This window comes from Tamandua tetradactyla, chromosome 25 (assembly GCF_023851605.1).
Source record: "Tamandua tetradactyla isolate mTamTet1 chromosome 25, mTamTet1.pri, whole genome shotgun sequence".
Lineage (NCBI taxonomy): Eukaryota > Metazoa > Chordata > Mammalia > Pilosa > Myrmecophagidae > Tamandua > Tamandua tetradactyla.
In genome coordinates this window covers 43,585,860-43,597,905 of record NC_135351.1, presented here as the reverse complement: position 1 = coordinate 43,597,905, position 12,046 = coordinate 43,585,860, and the positions used below count along the sequence as shown (strand labels likewise).

Genomic DNA, 12,046 nt, shown 5'->3' with positions numbered 1-12,046 from the left:
TAAAGTTCTTACAGTTGGGCGTCTAGCCCATGGTCCTCTCAAGGGCATAGAAAGTGACCCAGGAGTGTGGAGTCCTCCTGCCTGACTCCACAATGGCCTTTCCCATCTGGGAGCCCAGGACTCTCCTTCCAAGTTGTCAAAACCTCCCACATACCACGCCCCAAGGTTTCCCTTCTTTAGGGACTCTGGGCAGCCCTGCGAATGACAGAAAATGACAGCTCACTCTACAAACATCTGCCATCTGCATGAGTTACCAACTGAATGAAACAAAGGGCGAGTGTGACTTTATTTTACATGCTTCCCAAGTCACTTTAGTATTTCACGTTTAAAATGTTCAAGCAGAAGTCGACATTTATATGCTAAATTCAAAATATGCTTTTTAAAAAAACAATTCTTATTTGTGGCCTTCTGTCTCAAAATATTTACTAACTCCCTAAGTTTTCTGAAGCTCAGTAATTACAGCTCTCCATGAGGCAGTCTGAAGACAAACCCAGCCTCTGGGTCCTGAAGTCTAAGAAAGAAAAGTCTACTTTTATCCAAGCCCAACCTTAATCATGTTCTTTCTAGTCTTTTTCTAAAATTCACCCCAATCCAAAGCAAATGTATCACAACCAAAAATGAAAGTGTGGCTTTCAAATTCATGGAACCATCTCATCACCCACCCTTGAGAACGTCCATTTCTGTTGGATGAATTTCTGTTTAGCTAGGGGACATGGCCTACGATGAAAAGCCCCACACACAGCATGCAGCAAATTGATACTGGAAGCAGGTAATATGAACGACCTCAAACATTTACACAAAATGCGCAGAAGTTTTTATTATGCTAGGCATTCAGACTGGCCAGGCCCAGGGGTTTGAGGAGGAGGGAAGCAAAATGAATCTCCATAAACCAGGAGAATTAAATGTACCAATGTACTCTCAACATGAGTTTCTGTCCACCCCAGTATCCTCCCTCCCCCCACCGAGACCAAACGCCCCCAAATGAAGAAACCCAGAAAGCACATTAGAATCAAAATTCTCCTCCAGGAAAACAGTCTTTTCCAAAAATCAAAAAAGCAATACTTTCAGCATAGAACATGTCCAAATAGGATCTTTAAAAGTGCATATTACAGCAGATGATTCCCCTGACTTAACTGAACTAAGGACCCCTCTTCATCATGAAAACTTTGGAACATCAGGAGATGTGGCCACCAAATACTAACCATTAATCTTAAAAGAACAGAAGCCTGCAGGGAAGCAGGCTTGGGATAACAGGCCCAGTCAAGCCCAGAACAGATCTACCACCTTTTGCAACACAATCCAGACCCAGAAAAATATGATTCTCTACTACACAAAGCTGTGTTAACAACATTCCACATACAAAAAAATGTAATAGTCACAGCTTTGGCATTAAAGCATCCTAAGCAATTTGAGAGTCTTTTAAAATGTAAGAACTAAGGAACAGAGGTTCATCAAAGAACTTCAGAAATCACGGAGGGGCAAAAGGAGAAAATGGTACTTCCACAGGCAGGGCCACCCCACTCACACCCTGCTGAAGCTGTCTGACAAAATAGTTCCCTTATGAATGGACTCATATTACACATATTTTTTACTTAACAATTTATCAAGAGCCTTTTTCCATATCCATACTTATGCACTCAATATCACTTTTATGAATGTGTAACCTCCCACTTTATGGATAGATCCCAATTTAATTAGTTCTACAGGGATCCTATAGGATCTGCTCATTTGCCTTCCAGGAAGTAAACAGAGTCAGTTTAAAGCACTATGTCCTAAAGTTATTGTCTGCCATATCCTCTTCTGAATTACACATTAACAATCCTAAAACCTGTGCTCCCTTCAAAACAATTTAGGAAATAATGACTTAACCAATCCCCAATATTGGATTTCTGTGATGTTTCCAATTTTCTATTATAAATAATGCTGTGATTAACTGCTTGTATGGACAACTTCGTGTGTTCCCTACGAAAAATTCTAGAAATAGAGTTACTGGGCCAATTGGCATGCACATGTTAAAAAGTATGGTAGGTTTGTCCATACTGCCCTCCAGCAGCATATGAGAGTTGTCAGTCTTTAAATTATAATTTTAAATTTAAAGAATAACCTGGAGGTTATATGTGCTCATCATAAATACCCAGTATTTTTCAAATTATATATATTACAGCTTTTTTATGGGCATGGCTAAAGTACCTAGTTATAAATTTTAAAGGCCTGGCTATGATGGAGGGTGACTCAGAAAACTACTTCAGAATATCTTCCCACAATTTATAGAACATAACAAGTATAGGTGCATTAAGTGGTCTCTCTTCCACTTGCTTTTTTGTTACACTTACATATTTCTGAATATATAATTTGCACTCTTATAAGAAAGACACTAATAATCCCCTATATCTATGCAGTAGTTTATACTCCTAAAACATTTAAAAGCAAAAGAATTTTAGAGGAATAAACCACGCCCAAGATCAGAGGGACCAAACCTCCTGCGCCCCTTATTTAGAGGAACAAACCAAGCCCGACTTTAAAACGGGGCCTGAGCTGTGGCCGCAGGAGATCCTCCACTCGACACAATAGTTACCACATGTGTAGAGTCAAGCTTACAATTCCCAACAACTTTTCCAACCAACGCCAGCGCCTTTGGGAGAAATGTGCATCTTAAGACAGTTAATTTAGAGTTTATTAGTCCATTTTCAATGCACATTTCTGCAGATTCCAATAAATAAGAAATAAGCTCCCGAAACAAAACAAAGACAGTTCACACAGCAAAAACAGGCTTGGGTTCCTTTTTTTGGTTGTTAAAGTGATGCCGGATGTAATTTTATACCTCCAAGTAGCTCTCGCAGTTACATAAGTGCAGCGTTGCAGGCTCGGTGACCTCGGGCTCCAAAAGAGGCCTGCCTGGCAGGGACATCTCCCCCTGGACCTGCCCGCTGCGGCAAGAGGGGCGTGTCCTCATGGGAGAGCTGAGACCCCCAGCTGAGCCGCCAGACCTACAGCCCCCATCCAAGGCTTTACGTACCGCTGGAAGCCGCAGCTCCCGCCCCTTGCTCAGAATCAGATTTGAAGCATTTCAAAGATACAGAAACTTTCTTTTGATCCATCTGGAGGAGAACCAAGGTATCTGGGATTTTTAAAAACTCCCCAGATAGGTCGTTTGCACAGCTGGTGTTGAAAAGCACCACTTATGTGCAGAGATTGGGGTGGGGGTGGAAGGAATCCTGAGGTCCCCAATTGTAATATTCACATGAAAAATCATGCATGTGTTAGTCTAGCTTTTCGGGTTGTCTGGGTAAAAGCTGTATCCTGAGCAGGTACATGAGATGCTTCAAAAAGGAGAGCCAAGGCACGACTTCCCTGGCCTGGTGACCCCTAAGAGGGATGGGAGCGAGGGCACGTGGCCAAGGCGTCGAAGCCTGAGAAGATCCATCCTGCCAGAAACTGCAGCCTCCTTCTTTAAGCATAGAACCCCATCAGGTTAGACCAAAAAAAGGAAAGCTCAGGTATATATCTGTGTTGAACAGGTAAGTCACTAACGAGCAGCAGCCCAGCTGCAGGTAGCAGCTTCCGTGAGCCATGCCAAGCAACACAGTGGGCCCAAATCGGGTTGAGAAATTAAAAAACGATGGCTCAAGACATCCTATTATCTTTTAGGATTTAATATCCACCTATTAAGCCTGTAAATCCCAACATCTTCACCAACGGACACCAGTGTCTTGGGGAGAAATATGCATCTTGTCAACCTTATCAAAATTAAGATTCTCAAAAGCCGTCTGCCTCACGAGAATGATGCAAAACCAGCCCACCATTTCCAGGCAGTTTAGGCACAACAATCCAGAATTTCATTACGTTCCCACAACCTACCAGATCTGGACTTAATGATGTCACTGAACTCGTTCTGCCCTTCCTCAGGTCTGGCTTCATGTTCCCCGAACTTGGCCATTTTTGCCGCGTCTCAGTGTAATCCACAGGCTTTCTTTACCAAGGCCTCTTCTCAAGATGTTCAACTTTCTCTAATGGTCCTACTTGATGTCAACACCTACAAAGGAAAGGGAAAGTGTGGCCATGAATATATAAACATAGATTTGGTAAATCTTCCCTCAGGGTCTACCACGTGCCAGGCAGTGGCCGGAGCCATGCACAGGATGCCCAGCACCTGCCCCAGTGGCACGTGCCAAGGCCACACAATGCCCTGGGCTTCCAAGGCAGGGGCAGACCTGCCCTAGGACGGAGAGAAGGCTTTGGTCAAGCGATGACACATGAGTCCAGGCTTCAGGGATGAGAAGAATTTAATGAGCCAAAAAGGAGGTGGAGAAAAAAAAAAGGAAAATGCCTCCCAGGTGACGTGGCAGAGTCACAGGACAGTTGAGGAACTGGGTGAAGGAGTGGATATGGGTAAGAAAAGCTCAAGGAGAGGCTTGGGGGGTGGGGCTGTCGGCAGGACCTGGGCCAGAGCTGAGAGAGTCAGGAGATGGTTTTGAGCAGGGGCAGGACGTGATCAGATTTGCCTTCTGAAAAGATCACCCCGTGCATAGCACACAAAAAAAGAAAAAGGCCACCCTGGCTTGGAGGAGGGCAGGGGGATACGTGGGGAAGCCATTGAGATGGCCAAGAATGCAGCAAAACGAGGACTGCAGAAGATATGGGGCACTGAATGAAACTTTCTTCCAACTCTTCTGTGTATTTGAACACTTTTCCTAATAAAATCGGGGGAAAATTCTAATCTTAACCAAGAGATCAAATTTCACATGCCCAGTAATGGGTATTGTGTGATGCAACAGAAAACATACCTCACCATCCTCACAAAACCCCGCCGACAGAATCAACGTGGGGCTCGGCGGGGGCAGTTGTGAACGGTCCCCAAGCACATGGCCTGGACACCTTGGGACAGTTGATGTCACAGAAAAGCAAAGGTGCTCAGAGGACGGGACTTTGAGTATAAAAGACACCAAATGGACATGACACCAAGTATGATCCTTGATTGAAGTTAAAATAAGAAAAAGAAGAATGAAAAAACTCAGAGGTCACTTCGCGGATAATTTGAAAAATCAGCCTTTGGGCTGTATATTAGGCTACATTATAGGATCGATGGTAGATTCCTTTCTCATTGGCTCGTGGTGTGGCAGCTATGCAGGAGAGTGTCTAAACCTGGGAGCTGCAGGATGAATTATTTAGCAATAAAGTGTGATTATATTTCAACTTAGGTTCCAACAGGGCACCGGCTGAGTCCGCGGTGGAGGTGACAGAAAGGTGGGTGGTGTGCACAACTGGCTCCCAGAGGCGTCTTGATTAGAGATAAATCAGGTGAGTTATGTTAGATCAGCCAACACTGATTGATTTTGAAGGTACATCATTTGAATTCTGCTGAGCATAGGTGCCACTCGAAAAAACTGATTTTAATCTCTGGAAATTGATGGCTCTGAGCAGCTTTAGAACGCAGAGTCGGGGGCTCTCCCTCGCAGTGCCGCCCTCTGTCCACAGCCAGAGCTGGCGTGGCTGGAACTCACTGTCCGGCACCCAGGCCGGTCAGAATTCCATTTGAAGTTCAGCAGCCTGGCCCTGTCCTGCGTCCTACCCCCGAGGGGTACCTCAAATGCCAAATAAATTAGTCACTTATTTGGGACTATAACAGACAACAAATCCAAATATGACTCTGCAGACGGAGGGCACACATCCCCATACCTTACAACAGATCTCAGAATGAGGGTTTCCTGCCAGCCAGGATGGGCCAACTCAGCCCTTTAATTCAAGGGCACATCTAAGGGCATTGCTATTTTAATAGCAATTATGTTATTTTCCTCAGCATTTCAGAAGAGTGTGTTCTACTAATAAAGAGATCAAAATTACCATAGCAAACAGATTTAGTTTAGGGTTTGAGGTAGATGAAACCTGTGACAGACTACCAAAGCTTTAGAGGCGATTTCCTCTCTGGGAGGGGCTGAGCCTGGAGCCTCGGGCTGCCTGACTTTATGAGAACATAAAATCCTTTTCCAGTTTTAAAATTACTCCACAACTGTTAAGACTTTATGGATTGTTATGTGATTAAGTTCCTCTCTTCGGGTACATAACTGTAAAAGATCTGCTGAATTCTTAAGTGTATTTTAATATATTCAAGCACCAAAAACTTGTTGAGAAGAATGCACATAAAGTTTTATTACGGAAAATCAGGTTTGCCCAACAAAAAGGGAAAGCAAGTGCTCCCCTCTGAGAGATGTCACCAAAGCTCTCTTGTCGCTTGGCCTTGGCCAGGGGTCTCCACTCCAGGGCTTCCCAAAGACCCTTCCCTCCCCACAGAAGAGAAAGGTGAGCTGTTCACACGGGACTTTATGTCACTGCACATCGCCAGCAGTATTTCTTCACTATGAGGTTTTATGCTGCCACTCTGCTCCACGAAGATCATGCCTCACATTTCCCCCTCTTGATCTATACAGCACCTCTCAAGCTACAGAGAGATCAGCACAGGGGAAGGGGGGGGGGGGGCAGGCAGCCAGCCGAAGGTCACTGAACACTGGCTGCCACTCACTGCCACTCACGCCAGGGACACCAGCCTGAGTGTCCGAGGACGGCCAGGTGCCCCTCCCTCCGCAGCCATCTGGACTTGACTATGGGCGGCAGGGGAGTGCGGGGGTTGGCAAAGGTGGCAGACAGCCCGCCCTGGGGACCCACGGGCAAGTGTCGTCCACACGGGGCTGGTGGCAAACTGAGACCACCGGCGGGGACCTGGCTCCGAAGCGGAAGCGCTGTGCGCTCTAACTCCTCTGCCGAGCTGCCTCCCGCCTCCACACAAGTTCTGCAAAGTTCAGCCAGATGTCTGCCCTCCACCGACTCCTTCTTCAGACCCTTCCGATGGCCGGACGAGGAGCCCGGGGGCGGGGACAATCAGCCCGCGGCGACAGGGTAGGGGACCGGCCCGAGGGGGAAACGCGGCGTTTTCGGGTGAGGTAAGATACTCGGGGAACGACAAAGTAAGAAGACAAATGCGCGGCGGGGATCCGAGGGGGCAGTCACTGCGGACACGCGAGGCCCCGGGGGTGCGCAGGGCCCGGAGGTGGCGGCTCTACCCGAGCCGGGTCCCGGGTCGCGGCGCCCAGCGGGCAGCCTGCGGGAACGGTCCTCCCTGCCGCGGCCCCGCCCGGGACAGGGCCGCAGACTGCGGGGCAGACCCCCGCCGGGGCCGCCCTCCGCGTCCTTCCCGCCGCCCCAGCCCCCGCGGGGCCCCGTGCTGACCTGGGCTCCGGGACGCCGTGCGGGCAGCCGGGCCTGGGCGCCCGAGCGGCGCGAGTGCCCCGGCGGCCGCCGCGGTCAGGCTCCCGGAATGGGACGGCCTGAGTCGCCGCGGGGGCGGGTGGCCGCGCCCCACCCTCGGGGCCGCCTCCGCCCGGGCCTCCCGCCCCCTCCCGCCGCGGGGCCCCGGCGCGGGCGGGACAGGCTCGCCCGGGGCGTCGCGCGGACCCGGCGGGGACACGGTGGGTCCGATGCCCCCCCCGCGCGCCCGCCGGACGGGGGCGAGGGGACGGCCCGGCCCCGCGGCGGAGGAGCCCGAGGAGCCCCGGCCCGGCCCGCCCTCCCGGCGGGGGAAGTGCTCTCCGAAGTCGGCGGCGGCGCAGCGTCCCGCGCGGGCCCGGGCCCTCCCTCCCCGGCGGCCGCCCCGGCCCGGCCCGGCCCCAGCCCCCGGAGGCCGCGGACCCGCGGCGCCTACCTGCTCGGCGCGGCTCGGGTGCAGGGACGCGCGGGCGGCGCCCGAGAGAAAGTTGGCCCCGAGCGCCCCGCGCGCCGCTCCCGCAGGCTTCCTGCCCGGCCGCCGCCGAAGCCCAGAGCCGAGGCCGAGGGCGCCCCGCGGCGGGCGCGCAGCTCCGGGGGCCGCCCCCGCAGAGCCCTCGGGCCGCACGAGGCGCCGGCAGCAGGGCACCGCCCTCCGCAACTCCCGCTCGGCTGCTGCAGCCCCGGGCTCCTCCGCGCCTCCTCCCGGGAAGGCGGCTCGGCACTCCCGGCGCGAGAGCGCGCGGGCCCCGCGGCTCCGCCTCCTGCTGCCGCCCGACCGCCCTTTGTTGGAGAGGACGCGGGACCCCGGGAGGGTGGGAGCGGGATCCCGGGGAGGGTGGGGCGCGGGGAGGCCCAGGATGGGTGGGGCTGGGGGTTCCAGGTAGGATGTCCCCTGGGAGGGTGGGCGCGGGGCCCCTCGGGGAAGGCGGGCGCGGGGTGTCTGGGGGAGGGTGGGCGTGGGGCCGCGCGCCGTCCCAGGCGGGGACTGGTGTCCCGGCGCCGGGTGCGCCTGGGAGAGGGACCCCCGCAGATCGGGGCCCCCGCCCGCGCTCGCGCCCCCAAGCCTCAGCCCCGCCGCCTCTACCCCAGCAACTTCGCCCAGCCGGGCGGGCCCCGCCGACTGGGCCCCGGGAACGTGGCGCCCGGGTCACCTGACCGTGCCCAGTCGGTTGGCGCCGGCCTTGGAGCGACCCGTGCGTGCCGGAGCGGGGCTGGGAGTGCTGCCCCTCCGCACGCGGCCCCGCATTCCGATCCCCGGAAGTGGAGTCGCGCCGCCAGCGTGACTGGGGCACCTACGTGGGGTTCGATGTCGCCTTAGAGATGGATCTCTGCCCGCTCAGCCCTCACCCTCTGAGGATACGCTGGCCTTGCTGACTTTTCCGTCCCGGTTCCAAGAGCCTACTTATTTTACACAATATTCCTGGTGTCCTTTTTGCTATTAAGCAACGACTAAATGTCGTTTCAGACCCAGTCACACGTGCCCGTAATGTTTGCGCTGAGCTTGTTTCTCTATTTTCTAATGTACACAAACACGCATCTACCGTATAACTTGTTTCAGGCTTGAGGGAGCAGCCAGAATTTACCTGGGAAGAAGTGAGTGTGTGCAGCGTATGCTTGCTTTACGTATTTCACTCCCAGTGTTTAACATGATCTTGGGAAGCAAAAACAAACAAAAACCCCAACAACCTAAGTTCCCAGTTAGGATAAACAGAGGCAGGGAAGGTTGTCAGGTAAGCTCTGGCTTTTAACTGATTTAATATTTGTTAGCAATTTACCAGGCAGTAAAGACAAAACAATAAATGTACCTCCAGTCCTCAGAATTTATAGAGATGGAGTGGAAAGTAATGTTTTGCCCTAGCATTTCAACAATACATAATGAAAAGGGATAACTGGAATTTGGAAAGAAAGGATGATGGGCAAAGCAATAACATAATTAGAAATTCAAGGGCCTTAAAGTTTTCAAAAAGAATTTTCTGGCTTTTTGTTAGCTATAAATGAAATGTCCCCAGGGTCCCAGTGTGGCAGGTGCCACCCAGCTAGGAAATAGGGCAGGAGGTCCTGGCCGGGCGTTCGCAGCATCAGCCCTCCACTTGGACATCTGGGCACCTGCGGCTTCACTGTTTCCAGCTCACGTCCCCTCGGGAAGAGACAGATGCTCGTCCAGGGTGGGAAGAAAGAGGCCAGAGAACTTCCTGTTGATGGGCTGCTGAGGCAGCCAAGCTGGGCCTGATCTCATAGCCTGGGACAAAGGGGAAGCCAGCCTCACGGTGAGACTGTGATCACCATTTTGGTTTGTTAACACTGCAGAAATGCAATATACCAGAAATGGGTTAGCTTTTATAAAGGGAATTTATTAAGTTACCAGTTTATAGCTCTAAGGCCTCATAAAAATGTCCAAACTAAAACATCAGCAGTTCCACAGCAATCCCAGGGGTAAATAATGGGCAGAGGGACAAGAGTTAAGAGGAGGTTTAGATTTCCTGTTTGGTGAAGGTGTCTTTATTGGTTATCTTTCTCTTGGGAACAATGAAATTATCTAAAATTGAGAATGTTGATGGGCTGTGGACTTTGGGCATTATACAGGATGCCTAATGAATGCAGGCGGCCAAAGGATGCACTGACTGAGAAGTAGATTGGCCAATGATGGTGTATACATATGATAAAACACTGTGCTGCTACAAAAAGAAACAAAGTTGTGAGGCATGCAACATTGTGAATGAATCTGTATAACATTTGGTGAGGCAAAATAAACCAGGAACAAAGCGCAATTAATGCATGGTCTCCTTTAGAAAATGCTTAGAAGAAAACAGGGGCCTAGATTGTAAGTTCTTACAGCGGTCACATTTCGTCTGGAGTGGTAATTATTTCTGGATTTTGAGAAGCTGTTTTATATCTGTATAACCTGGTATTCAGAGATAATAACAAAGCCATCAGGTTGGGATTAAGGTGTTCAGAACACAGGAGTAAGAAAGACATTGTCTACATTTTAAGAACCTCACCTTCTCTTTGAGACCAAGGGAAGAAAGGTTTATTTTGTTCAGAACCTAAATTTTCTGTAGCGCATAATCTAACTCAACCTGTCTGGATAGTTCATTTGAACAATCTAAACACAGGGAGCCCAGAATAAGAATGAGGGCCTTTAATCCTGTATAGCTTAATGTAATGCCTGGATACATCCTAGAATATATTAAGCAGATAATCAAAAAGTATTGGCAAAGTCCCTTGAGAGATGGGAGAAAAAATATGGAATATTAACCTTTACCACCAGGGAAAACCCTGATACTGTTTCAAACATTAGGGACATGCAAATCTATAGCCCAAGCCCTTGGTCTTGAGGCTTGCTCTTGTGTAGCTTATGTAGGTAGGGGAGAAGCTTAGCATAGCCGTAAGTATGCCTAAGAGTTACATCTGGAGGACCTCCGTTGTTGCTCAGATGTGGCCTCTCTCTCTCTGAGCCCAACTCTGCAGGTGACATCATTGCCCTCCCCCCTACGTGGGACGTGACATCCAGGGGTGAAAGTCTCCCTGGCAGCGTGGGAGATGACTTGCAGGGATGAGTCTGGCCCTGGCAATGTGGGATCAACAATTCCATCCCAACCAAAAGGGGGTAAAGAAGTGTAAGAAATAAGGCATCAGTGGCTGAGAGAGTTCAAATCGAGTTGAGAGGCTACTCTGGAGGTCACTCTTATGCAAACTTCCTCAGACATTGCTGCCTATCATAACTTGTCAAGCCCCAACCAAAACCATTCTAGCCAATTCTAAAGAACAACTAGGGCAATGAGTGGGTTTAATCTAATCACTGGGAGCCTTTTAAGAAGGATTCAGCTCTCTTCCTGCTTTGGCCAGCGAGCCTCTCCTGTGGCTCCATGACCCTTCATCGGAGTTGTCAGCTTCACAGCCTGCCCTGTGGATTTTAGACTCTACTTTCCCACGATTATGTGATATACTTTTATAAATTTTAAATCTACGGATATTCCCTGCTGATTCTGTTTGTCTAGAGAACCCTAGCTAATACAAAGGTTAACCTTAAAAACAAAAACCAGGGAAGGCAGGTTTGGTAGCAGGGGTGAGCGAAGGCAGGCTCGCCCATGGGAGTGCTGGCTGGGAAGTAGACGGTTGTCACTGCGCGAGCCCATGGCACCTGCTCACCCTCAGCTTCCCGTCTGTAAAGTAGAAAGACCGGTCCCTGCCCCACATGCTGGGATGACCAAATAAGTCGGTTAATACAAAGCCTCTGGCGCAGAGTCCAGTACTGTTTTACCTTGACTAGCCCCCTCTTGCTGCCACTGGGCTCGTTTAGAACCTCTGTGGTCAGTTTCGTTGATTCTTTTACCAAAAAGCACCCCACGGACCCCCGGGTGCACCGAGCAGCTAGGGGTGCAAATGGAAGTGAGGCCGGTGTGCGTCCCCAAAGGGCTCGGCTGGTGAGAGGTCCCGACACAGCCATGGGTGTTTGTAAACTCATGCGGGTCCCTGAGCGCCACCAGGAGAGGGACAAAACCCAACAGAAGGACAGGCAGGAGCCCGGAGAGGACGGTGAGGAGTGCCGGGACTGTCCCGGGCTCCTGAGGGTGGCGCTGTGCCCAGCAGCCTCTGCCCTCTCCTGAAGGAGCGACTCCCCTTCCTCTGGGGAATTGCCCATCTCCTGCTCCAGTCTTGGGATTTTGTGGTACTGTCAATGGCATCTTTGCCCCAGGCACAGCCCCTCACCAAGGGCCACCACCGGCCACAGTGATGCATTCAAGGAGGAGGGGAGGGCCAGGCCACCCTGCACAGTGACAGTGGGAGG

At 51.0% G+C, this 12,046-nt stretch overlaps 1 protein-coding gene across 1 annotated transcript in view; it reads right to left on the bottom strand.

The window, feature by feature from the left end:
- UTRN (utrophin) overlaps nt 1-7,289 on the bottom strand; it is a 440,716-nt gene extending 433,427 nt beyond the window's left edge. Inside the window, exons 1-2 of the mRNA XM_077143388.1 lie at nt 7,222-7,289; nt 3,859-4,033 (exon numbers count right to left, since the gene is read on the bottom strand). Coding sequence (XP_076999503.1) covers nt 3,859-3,937 — 79 coding nt within the window. The 5' untranslated portion in view covers nt 3,938-4,033; nt 7,222-7,289. The remainder of the gene's footprint in view (nt 1-3,858; nt 4,034-7,221) is intronic.
- Between the last annotated feature and the right edge of the window lie 4,757 nt (nt 7,290-12,046).